General features: G+C 39.7%; 1 protein-coding gene across 1 annotated transcript in view; it reads left to right on the top strand.

The window, feature by feature from the left end:
* The window catches only part of TRPM3 (transient receptor potential cation channel subfamily M member 3), a 154,160-nt gene that overhangs the window by 74,396 nt on the left and 51,971 nt on the right, over positions 1 to 27,793 (top strand). The window contains exons 7-11 of the mRNA XM_064438346.1: positions 6,649 to 6,721; positions 14,770 to 14,870; positions 16,955 to 17,089; positions 19,681 to 19,731; positions 26,206 to 26,346. Coding sequence (XP_064294416.1) covers positions 6,649 to 6,721; positions 14,770 to 14,870; positions 16,955 to 17,089; positions 19,681 to 19,731; positions 26,206 to 26,346 — 501 coding nt within the window. The remainder of the gene's footprint in view (positions 1 to 6,648; positions 6,722 to 14,769; positions 14,871 to 16,954; positions 17,090 to 19,680; positions 19,732 to 26,205; positions 26,347 to 27,793) is intronic.

Genomic DNA, 27,793 nt, shown 5'->3' on the forward strand with positions numbered 1-27,793 from the left:
GGTGCTGTCTTTTCCTGCTTTAAAGGGCAACCTCATGCATTTCACTCAGGCAGGTTTTGTGGAGGCAAATGAGAGGTAGTCTCGTGACAGCCACAAGGCTTTGTCTCGTGGGTCCGCACCACCTCCTCCTGCAAGAAGCCCAGCAGAGCTGGTGGGCCTTGCCCAGCTGCCCCCAGAATTAGAAGTAGCTGTAATCTACTGTACTTTGCAAGTAGATCACTATGGGCATAGCAAAAGCAATCCAGACATTAGAATTACATTTAGCAAGAATCCAGATACCTATTAACACTGTTTTTGCAGCTTGTTGGTGAAACCTTGATTGGTGACTCAGAGGCATTTTTGCTTGTCTGTTTCAGGTGTGTTTCCTCTGAAGATTTAACTCTTTTTTCAGTGTGGTTCAATACAGTTTTGTATTTGTAAGGCATTTTAACATCCGCTTCTATTATATTTGTAAAGAAGAGAAGAAAAAGATATTAAAAAAAATCTTGCTGTTGGAAGTCACAGTTGTTCACTCAGATGCCTTAGGCAATTACCTGAAAAAGTAATTTCAAGCCAATAAATAGCGTGGACTCTGAGGAAGGGAGGAAATCAAAAAAAGACCAACCCCAAAATACCCAAGGTGACAGCAGAGGAACAGAAAAAGCTGTTCTTTTAAAATAATTTAATTTGACATCAGCAATTGAAACTACCAGCTACATAGAGGTAAAAATGTGGCCCAAACTGCTGGGAGAAAAAAAGACTACTTGATTTTTTATTTTTTTTTTGTCTTCTTTGAACATAAATTATTTTTTGGCTCAAAAGAAATAGCTGAGTAGGCTAAATGGTAGTTTTTTTCTCTAATACAATTTCGTTATGCTCAGAAAAATAGAAAACCATTTTTTAGACAGAGTTCGAATCAGATCAGCATAAAGAAAAATTCTCGGTTTAAACTAATCTTCCCTTTTTCAGAGCAATGCAAAAAAATAGCTACTGTTAGTCTAATAATGTGCCTCTTCTCCCTTGTTTTCTTCTGGCAGGGTAAGCAGGTCTTAAACCTGTATTACTTTTTAGCCCCAACTTCTTGGGTGTTTTCTTTTTAATAATAAAATGTCCTGGATTTCATACACAATCCTTACTAAATTGTTTTTCCTTTTAATTTTTCACTAAAGTTGTACAGAAGCTACAGCTCAAGAGACTTAAAAGGGACTACAGTAAGTTTTTTTAAAGGTGAATGGCACTTAGGTATTGTCTCTTCATCTAAAGAAGAAAGGCTTTCTTTTTTTCTTAGTAATGAGTTATTATGTGGGTTTCTAAGTCTTTAATCTACTCTTATTTTTGCATCTCAGTGGCACACATTCATCCAGCAAAAGGTAGCTGGGAACAGACTTTACTGACCCAGATATTTTCCTTTAGCCCAGCAGTTTTGTACACACTACTGCAATAGCATCTGGAGCCCATTCTGAAAGGGCTGTAGTCAATGTCCTATTTTAACAGCACTGGTGTGTTGTTTCTCAGTTCTCTGCAGTGATTTACCCACCAGAGTACCTGTAAATGGCAACTAGCAAGATGTGAGATACATTAATGACTCTTGAAACTAGATGAGTGTATTGCAAACACAAAATTCTTACCTGTTAATTGGAGGAAAAGAAATCACCAGAGGAACAGGTCTCCAGCAAGACAGACAGATAGGTTGAGACCTAGACATATTGAACAATTCTAAGTGTAGAGTCTGCATAAATACTTCAGGATGTGTCCCTATTTCCTCATGCCTCTGACTACAAAAATTAAAGGATGCTGGAAAAACTACAAAGACTGTATAAGAAGTAAATCCACATTTTAGGAACAATTGCTGTCTTCGTGTAACTGTACTCATAAAATTCAGAAACAAAACTCATGCTTTCTTTCTGGAAATGTCAATAGGGTCTTTAGCACAAGGCACTAGGATCTCACCCAACAGCAAATTGTATGTTTTCCTGCCTTTCAGTGTTTTACAAAACTTTTTTATTTTCTCTTTTTATCCACATTTAAATTTGACAGGAAAAAACAAAGGGGCAGCATTTTTGGATGCATTTCCAACAGAAGATGTGAAAAAAGGCAGAGGGAAGGTGCAGCCCTCTGCATTATGAGTCATTCAAGCACCACTGCAGCCTAACATAAAGCTGCATTGGATAAGCAATACAGGTCTCCTCGAGATGCCCAGGGCTCCTCACTGGCTGCCAGTCTGGGACTCAAAATATAGCAGCAGTATTCTTCCAGTCCGACTACCTTGTTCCTGGATCATAAATAGTTACTGGAGGAGAACAAAAGCTGCAGCTCCTCAGTTTGATAACGATCTGTCTTTGCCAGGTAAAGTAGAAGTGATGATGATACAAATGGTTCAGCAGCCAGCACACTGCAGCTTTAAGCCTCATCTCCCAAAATTCATTCTGCAGAGCCGTGCCTGCTGAAATATTTTCCTTTAACCATTTAAAAGCAAATGTCACTGTACTCAAATACCTCTGAAATCCAATAGTGAAAGCAACCAACACATCTGGCAAAGACACAAAGTGAACAAGTTACACCTGAAGAATGCTGCAGATCAGGACTAGGATCTTATCAATAGAGATAAAGATTTTATCAACAGTATGACAAAGTTGGCTCCTTGCCTAATTACAGTGCAGACCTATTTTAAATCCTCCACTTTGTGAATAAACAAAAACATTTGTCAAGCTTTAGGGCAATAGTAGAAAGAAGAAACAATCAATATTTCCAAAACTATAGGAAATGATGATGGGGCAAAGACCTGCCTATGAGTTCCAGATTGATAAAAAGCTGTTTCACCAGGGTGGGAGGTAACAGTTCAAAGGATGAATAGCTGTGAGAAGTTTATCAAAAAAACCTGCATAAGTAAGAGTAGTAAGGTGCTGCATCTTGTCCAAAATCATCTCCAGGGTCTGTGACAAGAGAGTGTTGCAGGAGAAAAGTCTGAGATCACTCAGGCAGATCTCATTTAGTAGTTAGTCTGTTTGCTTCTAATCAGTAAGTTTAGCTATGTAAAATATTTAATAAGTACAGATGGTGTATTGGTGGTCAATACTCTGCTACACTTAAAGTTAGTATGGGATACAAAGAAAGATTATAATGTAAACTTACTATATGTATCTTAAATGTTACATGCATGAAAAATGTCACTTACCAGTCCATCAATGTCTGGTGTCAGGTAAGGAATCTCTCAGCCTTGAGGGGTAACCTTGAGAGGCGTCCCTGCTCAAGGGGAGATCACCACCATGCAGCCAGCTGCTATGGAGGGAGAGCAACACATGCCCTGATGGCTACAGATACTTGTAGTATGAAGTGGTTGATCTGTAGTCAGATTTTCGGGATCTGTAGTCAGATTTTCTGCTGTGTTAGTGCAGTTTTGACTACTTACCAGCCCAGTTTCCAGCCAAACCATATTTTTTTTGCTTTGGTGCTGAGTTCCAACTGATAGCCTCACACAACAGGATTAACTTTGATTAGGCCTACTTGCTGACCATCTACCTGGACCAAAGTTCAGTTAGTTCAAACAGGAGGAGCGCACCCATCGGAGAGAGAAAACAGCTATGGATAGTTACAGCTAACCTAAACAATAAGGAGAGGCTGAACATATTTTATATATATATTCTTCTGAATATAGTCTACATCTGAATATATTCTGTGCATTCAGAACAGGCCAAAGTCCACGGTATCAGCTGAGTCTTTGAGCTACTAAACTCGCAGCATTTTGAAATTAAGTATAATGATATATTGCCTTAGTTCTGTCTGAAATTCTAGTTCAGTCTCAGACATGACCCCTAAAATGATAATAGTTCTGGTGTAAGTCTGAGCACTCTTTTCATTTCCGTATTTTTTTCCCAATTATTTATCTTATTTTTCTTTCTTTTACTACTTTAATTATGTTAGACCTCTTAAAAATAACAGTAAAGTAAGAGTTACTGTGGAAAGACAGGTTTTTTCTATTGTAACTAAATTACATAGTTCTATTTTATTTTTAATACAGCAGCAATTCATTCTGCTAAAGTGAGTTTATTTTTCCAAGGTATGCAGGGAAGAGGGATGAAAGAGAAGTTGGAAATTTAGGGTTAGATGTGGTCCAATACATGCAAAGTACTTCCCTTAGTTTTCCTGTGCTGATAAGGTGTTCAGTGCTTGCAATTTATATGATATCTTTTATTTAAGCTGGGATTTCACTGAACATGTTTAGTTTGAGACGTACCCTTTTCTTGCACTGTACTCCTGTTGTTCAGTATTTTCAGTCCCCAATGTGCAGATTGCTTCACCTTGGGCCTTAAAGATGGAGAAGGGCATTTTGCCATTTGGTAGTGTCACCAAGTGCAGTGACGCAAACAAGTGTTGTGCTTCAGCCTCATTCGGCAACTAAACACCACGCAGTTAAACCATGACAACAAGACATTCCCAGCCTTAGCTGATCTGCTTGCCAGACTGTCACGCTTCCCTTCAGTGCTACGGAGATGCCTGTCGCTGCAAAAATTGTGTAGGAAATTGCAAAGTGTTGTGAGGATATTGTGATCAGAATGTTATGTGGCAACACTGTGTTCACCCATTTATTGTCAGCACCTGCCAGAGCTGTCCATGAGAAGGGAGATGTTCCGCTTTCCAATGGGTAAGGGAGGAAGGCCGCCTCTTCCTTGTGCCTTCTGACCCACCTGCCTGGCTGCTAACCTCTGTGGTAGAGTTTGTCATCTGGCATGGGAGGTGCATCATGAGCATGTAGAGCAGAGGGGCTGATCTCATCAGCTCACATTTCTATTGTGTTTTGAGATGAAACATACGTAGAAGTGTGTATTTCTACCCACATTACCTTTGCTGTATGGGTCAGAGGAGCAGACTGCCTGCACACTGCAGTGAAAGCTTCCTTGGCAGTCATTGAGGAGATAAGAAAAACATTAGGAAAAACGTCAAGAAACATTTATTTACCAAGAGCATGGTCAAACCCTGGAACAGCCTTCCTAGAGAGGTGGTCAATGCCCCAAGAAGCCTTTCAGTGTTTAAGAGGCAGTTGGACTAGATGGTCATTGTAGGTCCCTTCCAACTGAAATTATTCTATTCTATTCTATTCTATTCTATTCTATTCTATTCTATTCTATTCTATTCTATTCTATTCTATTCTATTCTATTCAAAAGCTGCGGTATGGGGATAGACATTAGGTGGTTTGCCAGAAACATTGGCAGATTCCAGGGGGAGAGAGAAAATGGCTTGTTAATGTATCATTTGCAGGATTTATGCTTTGCCTCAGGAACACTTTGAAGGGCCAAACTAAGTCTAATTTGAAAACAGTCTGCTTTAACTGGGGACACACCTAACATAGGCGCTTTCTCACATTAATTGTTTTAGGCATCACCTAAATCAATTGACTAACCAATTGACTAAGCCAATTTCCCATTACTTCATCCAGTTTGTCATTTCAGTCTCTTAACACGCTGTACTACTCTCACTGATACCAAAGCCTCTTACCTCTCTTTGAAACTCCTAGAGCTCTCGGGTCAACTGACAGTAGAATCTGTGCTACAGGAGGGCTACACTAGATTTCTTGGGATACATTCTGCAGGGCTATTTCAGTTGGAATCTGAAGCTTGTCACCAAAGTGTTGTCTTAGCCTTGATCACTTTATATATCTCCCAGTCATGGTAAACTGTTCTTTGCACCCTGACATTTGTTGACCTCTATCCCAGATGCCACTGCAGTTCAGTGGTGCTGTATGAGTAGGAATCTAGGAATGTGGGAACAACATATGCTGCTGAATATGAGCATAAAATATGTTTACAAAACTCTTAATTAAAGGCATCACTTAAAGAAATTGAGGCAGTCTGTACTGGCAAAAGGAAAAAGAGGAACAGGTACCAGTTATTCAGATCAAAATTGTGACATAGGTTTTGTTAGTAAAGGAAAGGCACTAATAAAAAGCTGCAGTCTCTATTGCTTCACAAGAAGCAGAGGCCCAAGAGCAGCTATTGCCATGGCAACAAAAGGAGCAAAGGGATTTACACTTCTATATGTTTCAATGCAGTCTTAACCAAGAGTGAAACCAGCTAGAAAGAACAGCCCCACTATATTCATTCTTATTCTTCATGAATTGTCTGTCTCACCTCACTGCCTCAAAGCTTATTCCTTAGAGTGATAGGTCACTGACCACAGATGGCTAAAGATGTTTCTGGACCTGTTAGAAGCCTAATTCTTAGATTATTTATCTAACTTTCTGCTATATAAAATCATGAAGTTGAATAAATTGATAATTTCGGATTAAAATATTTATTCAATGCTGTATGCCATAAATTAAGTCCACAATGTATAATACACATAATTCCTCCTAGTAATGCATTGGGAACACTAAATCTAATGTTACTCTTAATACAAGAGCATTCCTTCACCTCTAATTTCACCTGGTAAGTATCACTGAAGACTTTTCTTCCATATGCTCATTAATACAATTTCTATCTTTAACAAATTTTATCTCACAAAAAATACTGTGTATTAATCCTATCTAATAAGCTTCTCATAAAATGTATAAAGTAAGATCATCTTGTAGACATCAGGACATTTTGAGATCCAAATGGTGCTGCCCTGATTTAACTTGTTTTTTAAAAAAATTATCCTAGTTTCAACAATGCTATTGTCTTTTAACATTTCAGATCACAGTATTTCGCATGGGATCAGAAGGACACCAGGATATTGATTTAGCTATCCTGACAGCATTACTAAAAGGTAATGGAGTTTCAGTCCACACTGAGTTTGTATCGATCCAATTAGACTAATTCTGTGTCTCTGCTGTGTTGAAACCTATATCTATTGACAGTATCTACCATATCAAGATGGTAAATTTATACCGTGAAACTGAAGTATACATTTTGCTCTAACTGCTTTATGCAAATCCATCTCTTTCTTTAATGTTTAAATAGCTACTAGTTTTCCTTTCTAAATTTTTATTCTCCACCCACAATCGCTAATGCATTGCAAGAAACATCAGTGGTAACTCCCCACTGATAACTTGAGAAGATTAGTACTCACAAGAAGACAGCCAAAGGACTTCTCAGACCTAGGTTGCCTTGATGGCTAGTAGAACATCCAGAAGGAGGTTATCTGCCTTTAGATATAACCGGCACTATTGTCAAAGTAAATTGTTATCTGTAGTCATCCTAGGGAAGTCTAGGAACTGTGTGGTATTCCTTCCAGACTCAACTGTTAGAGCTAAGAACTCAGCTATTGGGGTGGTAGGGGTTTTAATCTTAAACTTTGCAGGTCACTAAATGTTTCTAAGCCATTACATATTATACTTATGCTCTTAAAAGATTGTCTTAAAATAAATCTGCTGTTGCTACTGTTCATTATAAACCCAGGTCTTGCAGACACTTGGGTCCCTTCAAAATATGCTATTATCAGGTAATTTAATACCTGCTTGCAAATAAAGAAATAGGTGAGGTTTTAAAGGCTTTGAAGCACATGTACTTACCCAATGAAGGATTACTCACCTAAGCAAGGCCTGGGAGGTCCTAGCCCTCCATTTATATGTTATTTCCCCAAATGGGATTTTCACAAATGGTGTGAATCAATCATCATGGTCATCTTGTTGCTGTCTGGACTGTTTTGTGCTATGTAGTACAGGTCATACTGATTTTGGAAACAGACAATAAGACATACCAAACAATTTTAAAGAGCAATCTCAGATACATTAGGGGACATACTTCCAAAGGTCACAGGGGAAAGTTATGCTTTATGAGGCTGTTTAGCAGTTGACATCATGCTATTACCACCCCCACACCTGAATAAGAGTGTTCACAATGATATATGGCAGACCTGAATTTGAGTCATAACAAAAAATTTAATAAATTTACTGGGTATTCAAAAGGTAGTGGGAATTATTCTTGCTTTTTACAGGGCTCAGCTTTCTTCTCAGTTTCTTTCTGTACAGGCTCACAAAAGCCATATGAGGAGAAAAGGGAGAAGGCCTGAGTAACTTTCACATAACCAAGCAGAATAGTATTTTACCTTTTACACAATTATTAATCCCATTTCAAAAATTGTACTTCAAAATTCAAAACAGAAGTCTGAACAGGAGGAGTTAACCACTTCAAAAGTATGATTGCGAGCTGGTAGCTACCAGCCAAGGAAATGAGCTGGAATTATTTTGCTCCAGTAGCTTTTGTTTCTTTAGGTTTCTATGGTGTAACATGACTATTTTGCTGCTACCCAGAGGTAACAAGTGCGTAATTAAATCTCAAGGCATTTTGGATACCTTCACACAGAAACAATACAAATCAAGGTAAAGAAAGGAAAAAGAAATTAATTCAAAGCAAGGAACATGAATTGCATCTCTCACCGAATTCTTCTTTTCTATCCTTTGCAAAGAATTTAATTGCAGATTTCATTTTTAAATATAAGTGGATCCTTCGTTATCCTCAGTGTAAAGTGTATTCTCTTCACATTTGTTCTTAAGACAATCACTGAAACTACTGCTTCTGATTTCTATTAGTAAGATATAGATTGTCTTAAAGTTGTGATTCTACTTTTTTCTAGGTGTATTTTCAAGCTCTGAATCCCAATGTAGATCCCTGGAGTCTTTTACCACCTTGACAGCTGCCTCTTGGAAGCTGAAGAAAATAAATCATAGGCCTGGGAGGGATAATTTTGTGTTTGAAAAGTTCTTTTGCAGTATTTACATGAGCAACTGTACTATGGTTGCAGTCTGGGTATAAAAGTAGTCCTCTCTGACCTGGAATATCCATTCTGCAAGTGCCTAACTGGGCCTGTCATCTCCTCAGTACAATAAAATTACCTTCCCTCTTCATAGTAGTAGTACAAGACATTGTACTGAACTTCTGTTAGCTCAGAAGGTGCCTGGATCTGTGTAAGTAATTTTGACATCTCCTTTCATGCTTGCCTGACAATCTTGATTCAGTAATCTGCTGATGGCAGCAGCACTTTTGTCTTGCACAAGAGCCAGAGGAACTAAAACTTACACCTCATCTTCCGTGCTCCATGGCACTTTCGGATTATGAAGGTACTCAAGATTAGATTTATCAGACATCTCTTGTTATTCTGAGCTTTCTGATCATAGGGAATAAAATTCCTTATTATCTTTAATCAGTGTGTGGAAAGATGAGATCTCTTGTCTCAGACAAGTCAGTTGCCCTTATTCACACTATATCTTTGTACAAAGATTCTGGCCCACCCTGAAAAAAATACTGCCTTACTCTAAATATACTCCATCAGGCTGATAGATAGTTGGGTTTTTCATCAGATCAAGAAATCTAAGGTAGCAGTGCTGAACCACTTGTCTATTGATTTACTAATAAGCAGATATGAAGACTGGGTCTGAATTATCTTGAAATTCCTAAGTTTAAATTCAGGAATTAATCTCTTTTGCCTCTTCAGCACTGTGTGAAAAGGGGGCTGAGAAAAGTATGAAACTGGTAAGTGATTATTGGTTACTTTTTCTGTCTCACTGATGCGGATTTTGCAGTTCTTGCTAGCCAGCATTCCAGGCACATACCATCTGATTACCAATCCCACCCTGGTGTGAGAGATTTGTTCAGGGAATAGGAGGAGGACAAGGATTGGGAAACACAAAATTGCTTGCTGTGTAAAATTTGTGATGAGCTAGTCTCCTTTTAAACCCACATCAGGCACACTGCCATTGCAGGAACTCTCCTGGACAGGATATTCCACAAGCCCCAGACCCTGCACTGAATATGAGAGGTTATTTCCTTGTTTGTTTTCACAAGTCACTTGTTTAATCTTGTCAGCAGATCTATCTTTCTCAGAAGTGATCTCCAATGAACTAGGGAATGGCATCCAAACTGGTTATCAATTTACATTGCATGGATGTCACAACAGCATATGGCTTGTGAATTCCTTTTTTTTTTTTGAGAGAGAGACATGTAAATGTGGCAAGTAGGTTTCCAGTTGCCTGAATTTGTAACAAGTATATTTATTGATACAGTTTAACTGTTTGTACTGTGTTAACTTGAACAGTTGGAACTCAAACAGTAATGGATTTTGTACTTTTGCAGCTGCTAATTGAGCAGAAGGCATATGACAGGGAAGTTAAACACAGCATATGGAAATGTTCTAAAATGTAATTGTTCTGAAGTGGCATCAAATATCCTAGTTCATAAAGCTGTTGCAATGTCTGGAGCATACTAGCAGCACCAGCCATGTTTCAGCTGGTAGTCCAGAAGCCTTTCCAGTGCAATTATTAGCATTAGGAAAGAGGTGCTGTGTGTTATATGCATATTGTAATATTACTGCCACGTAACCCTCTGAGATAAGCCATGTTAGACTAACGCAGATCTGATGCCTCTGCATACTTTCGAGCCTGTGAATAAGTCATGATTCATGCTCACTGAGCAAGCATCATATAGTATCAGATGGTCCTGGAAGACAGTGTGATGGTCTGCCAACCATGAAATCACTTGACACAAAAGGATTTCAGAGTTAGACCAGATATCTGGTTAGTGCCCTTATAGTTGTTGTTGCTATCAGCTTTGTTATTGTCAATTGATTTGCTAAATGTCAGGAAGATGTTTGTAGCAAACGCAGTGGAAACACAGCCTTTTCACCAAAGAGCTGTGGAAAAGGAGGACAATATAAGATCTGCTGAGATGCAGTGCAGAAAGTTAAATTGGGTTGCTATTTTCCCTAGTTTAGTTCGTTTCTTTAAATGATGATTCAAAGCAGACACTGACATGAGTAGAAGCACTGTGGAAATGAGCCTCCTACCACCATTTCTGTCTAGGTAGATCAGTTTCCTGTCATTTCAGCTTTCCATATTCCTGAACACTAAGTATCACAGACTATCCCAGGAGAATCCTTTAGAGGTTTACATTGATCACAGTAAACTTTAGCTGGTATATAAAAGGTATATAATCTGGGATCCTGCAAGGGCACAATACTCATCATCTGACATGTACTCTGCCTCACCCCGGATACACAGCCAAGTCCCAGGCTTCATCACCAAGGAGTATTGCATTTTTGGTCCAAGATATTGGATAGACTATCTGACTTTTACCAGAAGAATCTGTGCAAGATATCCAAGCATTCCTGGATGGCTGCCTAAGAGCATAAAGTTAACACCTGCAGGAGCTAACAGCTGTCCCAGATCTCCTTCTTTTTCATTCAACTTCGCACCATCCTTGCATTGTCTGTCTACATCCAGCAATATATATACTGAAATCAGTGCATTGCATCCCAAATGCAACTTTTTTTCTAGAAGCAGATGAACAGAAGGAAGAGTCCTACTGCAGACATTAGTCATATAGTCTTAAAACATTTGAGGAACATATCTTATGCTCAGCCAGACACAAGGATACTGAGTAAATATTACATAGACATTAGTCATGTTGCCTAAAACACTGTTTAAAGCAGTAAGTGTACTATGGTAATTAAAATAGTACAATGCAACTAAGCAGAGAAACTTTTAATGAGACAGGATGAAACAGAAACATAGGGAGGAAAATCTAATTTCTCACCACTGACAAGGTGACAAGGGTCTAAGAAGTGGTTCCAGTGTGATCACTGTACTGGGTTGATGAGAGCAGTAGGCTATTACTCTACCTTATTTTTTCATTTCCCAAATATCCTTTGGCTTTGATTTGGGTACATTGCAGTGATGCTTATGAGCAAGATGAGTTCTCAGAGATGTCACTTCTTGGGTTCCTCTTACCAATTCAAATCCATGCTCTGTGGCACTGAATGCAATTAAGGAAATTATTGAAAGGAAGCAGTATCTTAAGAAAGCCCACCTCACATTTGTTCTAGGGAGTTTTTCTTATATTAGTGGAATTACTTTTACTTCTTCATACTGGATAGAATTCTACCTGAAATAGCCTGAATACTTTCTTTTTTTATTTGAGGCAGAAATCAATAGTCCATTCTGGAATAAAACTGATCGAACAGTATTCGCAGCCCATATGCTGCTCTGTACAAACTTTTATAGCTTTTATTTTCCTTCTCCTCTTATGTAACACCAGAGTAATCTATTTTCATCTGAAAACCACATAGGGGAGACAGGAAAGAGGAAAAACAAACCTCACTCTGGGAGCAGCTGCCCTGCCATGTGCATTACAGCCCCAGCACTCAGACCTGTACTGCCCAGTCACCACCCTAGCTGATGGACAGGTTTGGACCTAAAGTACAAAAAACCCTTGAGAAACCACATATTTTTTTCAACTGCCAAATGTCTGCAGTGCTCTGAGAGATAATGAAATGAACCTTTATGGTAACAAGCATTGGGAAGACCATCATCTCTCTGACTGTTGCCCTTCCCAACATGCATCCACAGGAAAACTTGTCTACTGCTGGAAGCCTTAAACACCATGGAGAGAGGTGGGAAGAAGACAGGCTGGACCGTGGCTTGCTTTCCTCTCTGCTCAGTATTTGGAGCAATAATTATGCTCCAATAAAACAATTCTGATTAACTGCTGGGCTTGGGGGCCTTTCTGGAGATGCAGCCTCATGCCCCATGCCAGTTGCTCTTTCACGTGATCAGATGTACCAGAAGGCCTTGTGTTCACCCAGCAGCTGGGTCCCTCCTAAATCACGAAAAGGCCCAAGAATGTTAGGTCACTCGGCGCAAACTGGGGAAGGCTTCCTGCTAGGAGTCAGAAGGTGTTCACCTGGAGCCTCTATGATTTGGCTTGAGTTTTGGCTGAAGTGGGGGCAGTGTAAGTAGCCCACTTCATTCCCCAAGTCCATCTGATTCACTGTTGATTCAAAATGGTTTCTAACCAGGCTGCATGCCTGGCTAGCCAGACTGTAGGCTGCGGTCAGTTTAGGAGAATCAGGAGGTGGAGCTCCCCCATCACATGTGCAAAATAGTAACTGGGCTGTGGGATTGCCATCACTGCCCCTGGGTTTTGGAGTTCACCCACATGCCTCCTCCACTGCTCAGCAGACTCGCTGAGCACCTGCCAAAACCCTCACTTCTCCTGAAGGCATATGGATGGGAAGGAGGAGATCCAATGACACTTTGAGAGGATCTGTTATTTCCTTCAGAAAGGGGGAGAACATTATTGGCTGTCTGTACTTAGTTTACACTGTCATACCCACTCCAGGTAGGTTTTTTTCTGTTTTTATAAAGAAAGCTGTAGAGACATTTTTGCCCTTCCCAAAGGTAAACATTTTCTGTTCTTGAATGTTGCATATTGCTTGTGTAAGAAACTCATAAAGGCTGAGACGTCGTTGGCATCCCCCATTAAGTTTCTTGTGAGAGATTTTGTCTGTCTTGTAGTATATAGCAAGGAGAAGCTGTCTTCTGCAAGAGGGTGTTCCAGTCACTTCTTAGTCACAGAAAGGTCTTTTACAGTTTTCACTGTTTTATCTCCTTTTCTTCATTTCTTTCTATTTTTCTGCTCCTGCATCACCTACCTTTTTATCAGAGCTCATTTATGTAATAAAATGAAAGTGATATAGATGGTATACAGTCCACCATTTCCCAAATAATTGCTGTAGATATTGTCAAGTATTTGGCAAAGTTTCACGGCAGTGAACTGACTGCAAAGTTGAGAGTTATAAAATTAGACTGTATGCTAAGTGTCCTGAAGGTCTGTTGAACTGATCCTTCAGAGAGAATTTCAGTGGCCAGTGTGTTACGCTTTATATTTTCTGCCTCCAATTTCAGAGTCCACTTTCAGCTGGGGCATTGTGTGGTTTTGAATAGTACTGAAATGGGGACAGAAATGCTTTGAAGTGATGAAAAGCTCTTGTTTTTCCTCACTCCATGATATCAGTATAAGAATTAATAAAGACAAGAAAACAATGGCAGTATGAAGCCTTTTAAAAATGATCCTTTATACAACCACCTAGTCGCTTCAAGCAGCTATGTAGTTAAAAGTTGAAGGGCCCTTTATTTGGTTTGTTGATCGGTTCATTTGGGCCAGTTCTCCCTGTGACGCTGAAGCACAAATACTGTTTTATTATTACAAATCAGCTAATAACCATTAAATCCTTAGAGAAATATTTAAAAAGCACAGCAGGGCAGGAATATCCCACAGCATCCATTAAAAATACAGGGAAAATCACCCTCCCTTCCAAAACACAAACAGTTCTAAAGCCATCTTATCATATGCATAGTTTCTTATTTATTTTGGATAAAATATACTTTGACACCAGCTTCATAAGGTGCTTTCTTACAGGCATATTGTATGTTTGAAGGGAAATCTGTCCTGTCGAGACCCCTCAGTACAAATAGATAGAGGAGAAATTCCTATGCTTGTACAGGTCCCCACCTTTCAGGTGGGAATGCATAAAAGATGTGCATAAGATGCATGACTATTGAAATCAGTGGTGTCTGTGCAAGTTGAGCCTATTTATAATTGCTAGATGTATGTGTGTATGTGTATGTGTGCACTTGTGTGCATACACATGTGTGTGCGTATTCCTGCAGCTGGATCAGTATCTGCCCTGGATCCTGCTCTTGCATGCTATGGGGAGGGAAACCAGTTCACTCCACTGCAAATTGCATCTGTCGATAACATGTGTACCTGCTGTATTTTTCAAGGGGAATGTGAGGAAATAATTAACGCTTATAAGACAGTCTGAGAACCATAGCTTCCGGTTTGAGAGACAGTATTTATTACAGGGCAATGGAAGGTTTGATTTTGTTTTAATATGAGATCAGTGGCAGAGCTGACGCTGACATCCGTGAGACTCTTGGCAATGAAGAATTACCATGGTGGTCTGTTGACTGAGTCTAAAGTATGTCTTGTTTCTTTTTTCTCCTTCTCTCCTCCCTGCACCCCTGTCTGTATACACAGGAGCTAACGCATCTGCTCCCGACCAGCTGAGCCTAGCATTAGCCTGGAACAGAGTAGACATCGCCCGCAGTCAGATCTTTATTTATGGGCAACAGTGGCCGGTACAGTATAAACATAGTATCTTCTACTGAAAACACTTTTAACCCTACACAACATTAAATACATTCTGTTGGTGGCAGTTGTTTTAACACAGTTTAAAATATAGAGCCATCCTCCCAGCCAAACACAAAGCTCCCAGTCACAGCTGCTGAAGGCAGGCATGGTTACAAAGATGTTAATATGTGGGTGTTGGTCTCTCTTCCCAAGTAACAAGTGATAGATGAGAGGAAGTGGCCTGAAGTTGTGCCAGGGAGAGTTTAGGTTAGATATTAGGAAAAATTTCTTCACAGAAAAGGGTTGTCAAGCACTGGAACAGGCTGCCCAGGGAAGTTACCATTCCTGGAGGTATTTAAAAGACATGTAGTTGTGGTGCTTAGGGACATAGTTTAGTGATGCAGTGCTAGGTTTACAGTTGGACTGGATGATCTTAAGGGTCTTTTCCAGTCTCAATGATTCTATGTTTGCCTGTTCAAGGAAATGTGACATCTAGCTATGCCTTAACACTTGGAGACCACACCTTTAAAGGAACTGAAGCAACACATTTACACTATCAAGCAATGATTCTGCAAGCTGAGAAAAACAAGTATCTGTTTACAGACATGTTACAGTGTTAGGCTACAAATTAAAGGAAAGGCAAAACTTCTCTTTGGTCTTCAGGCAATGTGCTTTTATATACAAACACTGAATTTGATGATGATTGGACATTAAAAATATGCTGCACAAATGTTGGAGATCATCAAATGGACCACAAGAGCTGATCAGCAATGTTACCACAGAAGTGCTGTGGCTCCAAACCTGAGCTGGCGTTAATTTCGTGCCCAGTGCTGCTCTGTATCAATGTGCCTGCTTCATGTCTGCCCCATCCTATGCTCCAGCTGCCAGCAGTGGGGACAGGGCTCCTTGGCCAACACCTTTCCTCTGGGGAGTGCACCATGGGCACTGCTTCTCTGCAGGAGTGGGAGGGCTGTAAATAGAGGGGTTATTGAATGCTGTGTGGGGCACAGGAGGAACAGTCAACTCCCAACTTGTGCTGCAGTTTTTACTGTGGTAGAAAACACGCAGAAAAAAACTGAAGGATTCTGTCTCTACCTGTAGCTCCTTAAAGACCACCATATGTTTGTTTGGAAGGTTTCACTGGATCACAATATTCATTACTGTGGCACTTGTTTTGTCACTGTCATGAAAATTTCATATGCTGTCATTACATGAGCATTTACAAGTCCCCATGGAAAAATTATAACAAAAGAAAAAGCTTCTTAAAGCTGCTTTAAATGTAGTTTCTGGAGTTTGCTGCCCTTAAAGCTAGTTTCAAAAAATCCTTGCCTTTTTAGCTATGGAGTGAACAGGACTATTTATCTTGTTTTCAGTATTGGGCATAAGTATGCATCAAAACATAGGAGGGATTTTAACGGTAGTACACTGTCCTTGTTGTTATCACTCCATCATCACATCATAGCAAAACTATACATAAATACTGCAAGCTGCAATCATTTTGCAAGCTAAAAGCTGGAAGTATGAGATAATTTCTCATCGTTCTAACTACCCCCCAACCTGCAAGAGATAGAAAGGGAAAGGTTTTGCTTAAGAAGACATCTTGCATTTGGCCTTTCCAAGAAATGCTGTTTGTGAAGCTATTTCTGCTTCCTGGGTGTCAAAGTTTCACTGATTTTCCACACCATAACCCGAGGAAAAGGCTAGTAAAGAGACAATTAAAGTGAGTGTGTGTGCACATAACAAATATACCCAATATAAATAAAATGTTTGTCAGGAAAGTGAGAAATACAGATAATAATGAGATGGTGAATAGTGTGGAGGTATAGTCATCAGTTTCCTGGGTTCCAGTTCCTTGGCCCTAATCTGAATTTCCTAGAGTATGTTAATCTTAACACTCCGACACTCATTTTTGAAATGCGGCCCTGAATTAGGGAAACAAATATAGACTAAAACTGTGATTATCCCATTTTAAGCTTAGCAGAGCAAGCCTCAGAATTTTGTCAGGATTCTGTGCTTGTGCCAGGGTGATTGGACCAGTCGAATACAGCCTGTGATGCCCAGGAACAGCCTGAATTAATCACTTGCTTTGCAGGTGGGCTCCCTTGAGCAAGCAATGCTGGATGCACTGGTGTTGGACAGAGTGGATTTTGTGAAATTACTCATAGAAAATGGAGTAAGCATGCATCGTTTTCTCACCATCTCCCGGCTAGAGGAATTGTACAATACGGTAGGGCCAAATTAAGGCAAATTTTCTATCTCTATATTCATTGTTCTAGCTCCCACTCATATTACAATGACATGATGATGCGTAAGGCATCCAACACCTGCTGCGGAAATTTTCCATGTTAGAAGTCCACATTGTCTCCTAGCTTTGTCTCTCACATATGGAACACTGTGCCTTGCCCATGTAATCTGCTGTTTGGATTTTGTAAGGCACGGATTAAGCCCCACACAGTACTGGCTGATTTCTGGTCATTGTAATTCCAGTATGATAGATCTGGCTGGAAGACAGTAACTGGCAAGTTAAGACCTGTAGGGTTGTGGTATATGATTCCTGACAGTATAAGCCCTTATGGTTTCAGAAAAATCTTGCAACTGTTAATCAAACTCAGCCACTAGAACACAAATGGAAGCAAACTTCTTGGGATAATATTCTGAAGTTAAAGGTGAAGTCTGATGATTTCAGGAGGGCTATTACAGTGAAGTGCTTCCCTATGTCCTCACTGAATGTTCCAAAAATTATAGTTTTGACTTTTAAAAGCTTGTTTGCAAGTTTTAGAACTTTGCCCTTAAAATGAACATAAAACTGCAGAGGTCCTAATCGCTTCTGATTTCTGAACTGCAAAACACATTCCAGCGTTCACATCATTATTGCCTTCTGAGAGAAACCAGTAAGTTCAAATTGCTGAAGTGGTATGGAAAAAGTCTCAAAGCATTGTCTAGTTCTTACGATTGCTAGTTCTGTCTGTTGGAGAGAGGTTGTGATATAGTGCATAGCCCTTTTCAAAAAGTTTTTTTCTGCCAGTACTTTTAAAAGCCCTGCCATCTTAAGCTGCTGCACTGGGCTGTATCCAGAGATGTTTCACACTGATGGTGACCAGAAGTCAGTCTCTCAAAAATAACAAACATGAAAATAATTTGTGCAAAATACAGAGGATCATGTATCCATGCAACCCTTGAGACAGATTCCCATCTGATCTTTGATTGACTTAAACTTTGCCTATCAACTAGAACAGAAAGCCTGTGAGTTTCTTGCTACAGATATAAGCATTGTAGTTCTGGTACCAAAGCCAGTTTTTACAGGGAGTAAGTTTGAGGAAATTCTTCAGTTTTACAGCTAAAAGAAGGCCTTTTTGAACAAATTTATTGTGAGCTGTAGAAACGACCATGAATTATTCATGCAAGAGTTCCAGAAGAGCCGGGCTGTGACATGCCTAAACTACCAATTATGATATGTTACCTAATGCATCCGTAATAGCCAAAAAAATTACAAGGCCAGTTAAAAAACACCAAATTTCAACATAAGACCTGAGAGTGGCCTGGGAAGCTACAAACCAGTGAATCTGACATCTGTTGTGGTAAATCTGTAAAAATACAATAATAGAATTAATAGACAAGAGGATCAGTGTTCTGTCAAGAAAGAGTTTACCTGGCTTCTGTAGGAAAATGTTAAGCCTTAGAAATCTGTTAGCATTTCTCAAGTCAACATGCAGGAGAATAAGGATGTTGCACTTGGTCCACCTGTTTCTGCAAACCCTGTTTGACAGTATTTGAAAACCTCAAAGGTTATTAAAGAGATTTAGCTGTCATGGCTTAGAAGATAAGGGGCTTTTGTTGTTTAAAAAATACTTGAAGGATAGAAAACAGACAGTAGGAATACATGGTCTGCTCTCACCACAAAAGGACATTATGACCAAGGTCGTCCAAGACCCTGTCCTAGATCCACCGCTGTTCAGCCTGTTTAGACATGATCTGAAAAATAGTAACTACTGAACCGACAGGGTTTGCAGGTAATTTAGCATCACTCAGGGTAGGCAAATCTGAAGCAGCATATGAAGAATCACAGGCAAGTCTCATCATGCTCAGTGATGGAGGTTACAATAAATTTTTTGGCAAGTGCAGAGCAATGTGTATACGGGAACTCTGATTCTGCACATATGCAGTGGTCTTATCTATCACCAGTTACAGCCAAGGAGATCTTTCATAAAAGTCTCTTAAAATACCAGCAACAGTCAAAAACACAACAGAAAAGAAAGTACTTCTCCACATAACGTATAATTGAAATGGTGGGAGTCTGCTGCAGAATGTTTTGCATGTCAGGTGAAGTCAAAAGAAGATTGGACAAATTCAGTCTGTGGATGCTGTTGGTGGCCTTCGGACAAGACAGCCTAGATGCAATGTCAGGCTCAGGGGTTCTCTGAGGCGCCAATGGTGCAAGTGGAGATCTTGAGTGCAGGAAGGCTGACACTTAAGCAGCTGTTTTTCTTTCAACTCTCCCCCAGAGGCTGTGTTGTGCTGGGCTCCTGCTTTGCTGGGCTCCTGCTTTGCCTAAGTGAGCAGCCTAATCTGGTATATAGGACCTTCGTTTTCATCCAGTTTGCTTACCGAAGTGTTTTGTACAAAAGAGAAGTCCGGCAACGTAATGCTTTTATAATTGATTTAATTTTTTTTAATTGATAACACTGTACAATTGAAATGCTCTCAGTTGCCTGATTTTTAAACTGCTAGGGTAAGAAAACCATTTCAGCATTTACATCTTGCAGGTCTTTGGATAGTGAATGCAAAGCTATTTTATTCTTCTTTATTTGTCCTTTGCAGAGACATGGACCATCCAACACTCTGTATCATCTAGTCAGGGATGTCAAAAAGGTAAGAGTCCAGTAGACGGTAGGTTGGAGATAATGCTATGATTGCTTTTTGTAGCTAGATACAATCTCTGTTTTGCATGAGCTTTCAGTCAGAGCCTTCTCATTCCCCTGCTGTTACAGAATGTCCTGTTTGTATGTATTGAATATTAACCTTTTGCATACAAAGCACAATTAGCAAGTTATTTGGCTTGCTTTCTCTGTGGTTTAGATGCCTGGGTAATAGTGCTACTGCTAGCATAATTGTAGACTCTTACATACTGTGCATTTATGCTGTTATCTGTATTTTTCCATACCTGCAACTATTGTCAAAGCTAATTTCCATGTTGTTAGTTTACTTCTGAGCCTGTAAAATAGCCCTATCCTTGTGCTGGATCCTAGTTTGTTGAAACAGTTCCTTGTTCTGTGTTGTGTGGTATATTGTACCATGTTCCTCAGCAGAAATAAACAAAAAGAAGTAGTGCAGATTTCCCCTGCTGCCTTATTAAGTTAATTTCAAGCATCTTGAATTATAAAGAGCCATTAAGAGGGCAGGACAGAAACACAGAAAGGTATAGTAACAGGAAGAAGATACCAAATACCTTTAGAAATATATTCAGGATTAAAAGTGTTACAGCAGCAGCAATGAACGAAAATCCCTTATTCTCTAAATATATGGATCCAGTAAGGAGATTGAGTCTGCAACTGACCTCATCAGCTTGAATATTCTCCCAAAGCATGTGCAGATTACAACCTTGCTCATTATGTAAGACAGACCTCAAGGGCAGCATACTTGAGAAAGGATATTTCTGTACATGGGACTAGGTAGAAGATTGAAAAAGGAATGGAGATCTTTTGTAAGAGCACAGGTTTTAGTCATTTCTGCTGTCACTGACAGCTGAGCAGAACCAAAGGCAATTAGGGGAGTGGAGTGGCAATGCTTCATATCTCATCTTTCTGTTAAATAATGCAACAGTAGTTGGTTTGGGGAGGTTCTGGTGGCTTTCTTTGGTCAGTGTGTTACATGGTATCATCACTGTTCAATTATATATAGTATATTAATTGACCATTGGAAAGTGTGAAATGCCTACAGAAGAAACTGAAACTGTTCTTATGCACAAATCCCCTTGGATGGAGCAGAGTAAAGCTAGAATTCATTTAGACTGGCTAGTTCTCTTGGAGCCGAAATTACCAGGCTTTTCTTTTTAACTGAATATGCAGTTATTTATGTGCCTATAAGAGCTTGAAACAAGCATCACCTGTCTTCTTACTCCAAAATATATTCCTTTTCAAACTCCTTATCTCCCCCAGCATCACCTTTCCTAGTCCTCCTTCAACGACATAGCGATTTTGTATGGTAGGTGACTAAATATAACGATATCATTTTCTGGGTACCTAACAAAAGATGTATATTTAAAGGAGCTCTTGAAGAAAAGCCATCAAAATAGACAAAGATGATCAGTACTCAGACGTATATATTAATAGACATTGGCATTAAATAAATTTGCACTATATTTAATGACATTATTTGTTCCTTGGTGATTGCTAAATGTTAGGTGATGGTCATTTGTCCATAAATTCATCCTTCTTTCCTCTGCCCATATCTAAAGTCTCCAGCAATTCCCACTACATGAAGTCAATGTGTACTTTATTAGAATATATTTAAGGGCTTTAAAAACAAACAGCCTGGTGCAGCCCTCTAGCACCTTCATCAAAAAACTGCACCTGTGGGGCTGTGTTTCTCATTTTGTCAGTGATGAGGAACAACCACAGTTCACTTGGAGAAAAGTTTGGAGAAAAGTGACAGCTCGGTATAGCCCTGCCACCTGAGCAGATCCCTTACCACTTAACCAAACTGTAAATCAGTCAGCAGATCTGACAACAGTTTAAATGAAAACACCTCCATGGAAGTAACTTCTTAATGGACATCACTATTTGACAGTTAAGTGGCCCACCATGAATGAAAAGCAGACCACACTGCTGATGCTGGTTTTTTGAGTTTATATATATTTTGTTGCCAGATACCTAACCCCTCAGAATTATTTACAGTATCACAAAATATAAATACAAAAAATTCAGTCTGTCACCTTGAGACAACACTTAAAGGATATGAATACTTTGTGCTTTTTATGCATACATCCCACTTTTAAATCCTGCAATATTTAAAAGGGTGTACGCTATAAAAAGTTATTTGTATCTGCATCTGTGAATTCTCAAATAGAAAATGGATGCTTACTAATCATAGAAGCATTATTTAATTTACTACTGTTGTATTTCACAGCTGCATAAATCACTAGAAGGGAGTTTTTTGTTTGAAGGACCACCTCCTGCTTAATATAACAAAGGATTTGAAAAAGAGAAGTCACATTAATACATCCTGTTTGTGGCAGCTTACAGACACGTGCACACACATGTACAAATATATAAAACGACAATTTATTTTCTCTTCGGATTTCTAAATATCGCTGTGAAGACTGCTAGTCTGGGCAGCATATTGTAAAGGCCTGGAGACACTGTCTTAAAGAATTTACAGTAATCAGAGCACACTTAATTTCTGCATATATTAACAAGATAAAGCACTTCTTAACAACTCTGCTTTAAAGACAACTGTGCTCATAACTCTGTTTGATCCTCTCAATTCCAAAACTACACACGGGGACAAATCTGCCGGCATCGTTTGCATCATGGCCTTCTTGACGTCTCCTGACCCTTTTGTATGCCAAGGGTACAGAATTTAACGTACAGGGTTGACTTCCTTCCCTAGACCGTACAAACCGATGTAGGCAGACTAAACAGGAAGAAACAGTGACCGTGTTTGACATCGTCTGTAAGTGGAGGTTGCCCTCTACAGGTTGTTTTTCAAAAAGCATTCCCTGGCTCCACTAGCTAATGAAGATCAGTAGAAATCGCGTATTAATTTTTTCTTTAATCAAAAACCTCTATCTAATCAATATATCTTAATCCCGCTCTGGGATGATATAAGTTTTCAAAGATATTTATTTTGATCTGCCACTGTGTGTCTACATTTCCAGAAAACTAACAAGCAATATGCAGAATTTTTAAAGTATTATTTTTAACACAGCATGCAAAATCAGGGGCTTGGTATCTGCTACACTTGAAGTGAAAAAACACTATAATTGATTACCTACAGTTTAAAGTTGAAGCTTATCCACAAAAAGAATAATGCATTAGCACTGAAGAGCTTGTCCCAACATTTAAAGGTTAGTTGATTATTAACTAGGATACCTATCACATACAAAAATCAAACCTTCTCCTTGGTCATTCCTGACCACCCTGGCTATACTAGAATTAGCCCATCCAAATTTTTGCTGTTCTTGGAGGGGTTCTGACCCACTTGCACCACTGTGCTTCATTTACAAGCAGACTCACTACCGCCAGGGTAGTTCAAAGTGTCTGCTGATATGGCAGATGCTTTGCCACATGTATAACTCCTCTCACAAGGATGGCTCAATTGGCTTTACCAGGACTGCTCACTTCAGAAAAGTAATTGTGCATTAGCATGGAGCCATACATACGTGTATGTCTATAAAATGTGTATTTCTGCTGTGAATTTGTGAGTTTCCTTTAGTAAAGTGTTTCAGTATTATCTGGGAGGTTTAGATGCATTTTTTATTACTATATTGGAAATTTTTTATCTAGATCCGTTTAAGAAATCTTAGAAATCAGAAGAACTATATCGAGAAACTCACGCTTTCTAACACATGCAGCACCCTGATGCCTGATGTGCTTTCTTAATGGCTTAAATATTTTTTTGCCACTTGCTAATATCAAAGTATTCAGTTTAGTATCTTACATTAAGGCAGCAGGAGTCTGTTGAAGAACTACAACGCTGGCTTGGAGCTAGAACTCCCACTTCTGCCAGTGCCTTCATCCTTGTTCTAGTAAAACTATCATTGCCTTAATCATTCTGGAGATAGAAGGACATTCTGGGAAACAAACAAACAAAACCCTAGCAGGATTTAATTTTTAGGTTTACATTATTTTTCTTTAAACAGTTCAGAATAAAAATGACTGGGTTCAAATAAACAAAGCTAATATGCATTCCTGCAAATCATAGTGATTCCCCCACCCATCAAATTAGCCAAGAGTAGGAAGAGTGCAAAAGGGTATGCTAAGGGATATTACTGAAAGTTGGCAGCTCACCTTTTGCCACTAAATTTGCTTGATCTTCTGTCACTTTGAATCCCAGCCCATTGCTAGGCATGGTGCACCACAGCACTACCTCCCCCTCTCCTTCCTCAGCCTTCCAGCGTGCTGTTTGTACCACAGTGAGCAGGGAGGGAAATAAGCATTGCTTTTCCTGGCTGAAGTAGAAGAGGAAGGAGGATCTTTCCATCCATTTTATCTCCTCTGCAGAACCAGTTGCCATCTGCTCTCCATTAGTGTTTTTCTGCTCTGAATCTAATAAGCATATCTGCAGAGAAGCCAGTCAGATATCTGCAGACATGCAGGTATTTCCAGCAAGATATGGCAGTCATAAAATTGCTCTATGTGAATTAGTAGCCTTCTTTTGATGACCACATAAAAAGAGCTACAGGCTAACTGTAATCTATGCTGTATTTACTATAGAAAATATTATTTTATTACAGTGCACTGAAAAATTTTGAAGCTAACAATTACAATTTCCTGGTCCTTCTGCAATGTTGACTTTGCAAGTTAATTTTTCACTAGAGTAATTGTCTCTCTTTCTAAGGCTACTTCTCTCAGTTCACAGAAGTATAATTTGCCTCTCTTTCCACCTTTAATTTGTAATCACATCTCTTGCACAGTGACATATAGGACAGAGAGGTTTCTGTAAATCTGCAGGATTCTTAATGAGATCTCTAGATCTGGGTGACCTATTCAAAGTTTGCTGGATCATGCCTTCTTTTCTGGTAGGGAACTGCTCGCTGAACCATAAATTGTCATCTGAACAGTTCGGAGGCAGTGATTTAGAGAAGGAGGCAAACTTTCATTCAGGGGCATTCCCTTCCCATTAGCTGTTTCCTCCTGTAAAGGGATCAGAATTTTCCCTGTGGAGTTCCCAGAGGGGAATGATAAAAGAGATGTGCCCATGACAGGGTTTTGTTCTTCCATCACCAGAAACCCCCTAGAGCACTTCACTGGCACATCCGTGAGACCAGCCTACCCTGAAATTGTTCTGGCCTGACAGGTGTTGCATCAGGCTTACTGCTACAGGAGAATAGAATCGCCCAGTTAACTCAAAGGCAAACTCAGATTTATATGCAGTAAAAGACAATCTGTTACTGAGGTCTTTCTTCATAGCTTTGCAGGCCATAAGTATTGGAGAACCCATGACCTGTGTTGCCATTTTCAGGCTTGACAATGAAAAGAAAGAAGACAAGTGCAAGGGAGTTCACAAAGTGAGGGTGATAAGACATGGACATACTTATCATTCTTTTCCCCTTCAAAATAAAAGATGCGTGCTGAAGGCATTGTATATACATTATATTTAACAGAGGATAAGAAAGGGAAAGAAATGGAAGAGCAAGTATGCAGATGTCTTTTCCAGGATCCTACTAATGACCCTTTCCACAAGCAGAGTTCACCTCTTGGGAGACAATCTCGCTGGCACTGCTGGAAATTACATAGCAGGATTACTGTGCTTAGAGGTGCTTTCAGTAAAATATGGTAGGAGTTCAAGGAGGGACCATCTAGGAATATTGCAGGGTCTGTAGTTTTCTTCTTGAGCAAAACCCCAAAGAATTAGCTGCAGATATTTTGTTTATTACAGCTTTAATACTTAAGTTTCATACATACAGATGCTTTCCTCTTACTAGGTGTGGAATTTAAGCAGATATGTGTTTATTTGTGCATATGCCCAAGAACAAATGCTAACAGACTCTCCTTGCCTCTAGCAACTCATGCACTAAGTCCTCTAGAGTAGATAACACAGCTCTTTCCCCCTGCCCTTCCATTCTGGAACATGGGAAGGAAACACTGCAGGATGGGAAGATCACACACAGGAGCTGGTTCCATGTGAATAAATGATATTGCACGATGTCACTTCATGGTGCCTTGGCAGCGCATATAAGGCAGTCCAAAGAGATGCCAGCAGAAACATGAGATGTCAGGTCAAGAGCTGTGGGGGATAGATGGTGCAGAAAAGGTGCTATCTTGCAGGACTAGAGTCCAGCAACTGTGCCTGACCTATTAAGTGTGCTGATCCTCGTGCTTTTTGTTCTGCAGTTGTGTTCCTTGTTTCCCCAGCTGAAGAATATGAGTACTGTGTACTGACATTATCTTCTCTTACTTCCAAGTTCTTCACCTTCTTATTTAACTTATGTCTTCTTTCCAAGCGAGAATATCCAGGTTTCGGTTGGATCTATTTTAAGGTGAATTAATTAACCAGCATAATAATACATTCCTGTTTTTAACTATTTAATTTGTTTTATTCTAACATCATTATAAAGTATATTTAACAATGCCAGTAATAAGCATTTTTTCCTCCCCACCATCCTTCTTAATTTCATCGCAGGGAAACTTACCTCCTGATTATCGGATAAGTCTGATTGATATTGGTTTGGTGATAGAGTACCTGATGGGAGGAGCATATCGCTGCAATTACACCCGAAAGCGGTTCAGAACACTGTACCACAATTTATTTGGGCCCAAGAGGGTAAGGAGCAAGCTATTTGCCATCTGTGTGACTGCACCAACTGGCAGAGATTACCATAGCTTCTTAGATGGTCCTGGCCGGGGGGATCCACGTGCACACGCTATTCAGTCTACAGATTCATTTCCATTATGTACATAGCAGCTATTTCACCACAACACACCACAAGCCAGCCACTAATACAAGCTACATTATTTAATTAATTTAATGAAAAAAATTATTAGGTTCTGCTGCCCTGATGAGACCAGGACATAAAACAGTCTCCTATGGCTCTAAAATCTCTGAGTATCCACAACTTTTGAAAAAAGTTTTTTGACCTGTACTGATAATACCATAGGGCACCTGAGTTAGACTTGAAAAAACTTCTGTTTTGATAGATGCATTTCCAGTCTCATGTCTCATCTTCTTGATTGTGGCCTGAAGGTATCAGGGCAAAGAAACCTGTAACTCAAAATTGGCTTTATCGTCTGGATGTGGCTCCAGCTGAGTAGTAAGCTCATGGCAAAAACACCAGTGTTTTTGTGGTTTTCATGTTTCATAGATTACAATACTGTGAATACAAAGGAAGTTTACTATCTTTCTAAAACATAAAAGATATTTATTGTCATCCATAGGCATATAACATCCTGTCATAGCATGAGCAGGGAAGTGATCGTGCCCCTGTACTCAGTACTGGTGAGGCCGCACCTCAAATACTGTGTTCAGTTTTAGGCCCCTCAGTACAAGAGGGACATTGAGGTGCTGGAGTGTGTCCAGAGAAGGGCAACAAAGCTGGTGAAGGGTCGGGAGAACAAGTCTTATGAGGAGTGGCTGAGGGAACTGGGACTGTTTAGCCTGGAGAAGAGGAGGCTGAGGGGAGACCTTATTGCTCTCTACAACTACCTGAAAGGAGGTTGCAGTGAGGTGGGTGTTGGTCTCTTCTCCCAAGTATCTAGTGATAGAACGAGAGGAAATGGCCTGAAGCTGCATCAGGGGAGGTTCAGATTGGATGTTGGGAAAAATTTCTTTACTGGAAGAGTGGTCAGACATTGGAAGAGGCTGCCCAGAGAGGTGGTGGAGCCACCATCCCTGGAGGCGTTCAAAAAAACATGTAGATGTGGCACTTCAGGGCATGGTTTAGGAGGCATGGTGGTGTTGCGTTGGTGGTTGGACTTGATGATCTTAGAGGTCTTTTCCAACCTTAATAATTCTATGATTCTATGATTCTGTAATGCCACCAACCCAAACAGCGTTAAGAAAAATCCACTCAACTGCTCCCAGTAAGATCTGTAGTTCTTCCTTTGCCTATTTTTACCTCACATGTTCATTTGCTGTCTCAGTTCAGATTTTAGTAATTCATGTCATTGAATATTGCTCTCGGTGGCTATAAAGGGCACCTGTGAAACTCTGTGAAACAGTTACAGCTGAACACCTAAAATGGGTTTGTTTGTTTTCCTGCACTTCCATTCTT

This window comes from Phalacrocorax carbo, chromosome Z (assembly GCF_963921805.1).
Source record: "Phalacrocorax carbo chromosome Z, bPhaCar2.1, whole genome shotgun sequence".
NCBI classification, from domain to species: Eukaryota; Metazoa; Chordata; class Aves; order Suliformes; family Phalacrocoracidae; genus Phalacrocorax; species Phalacrocorax carbo.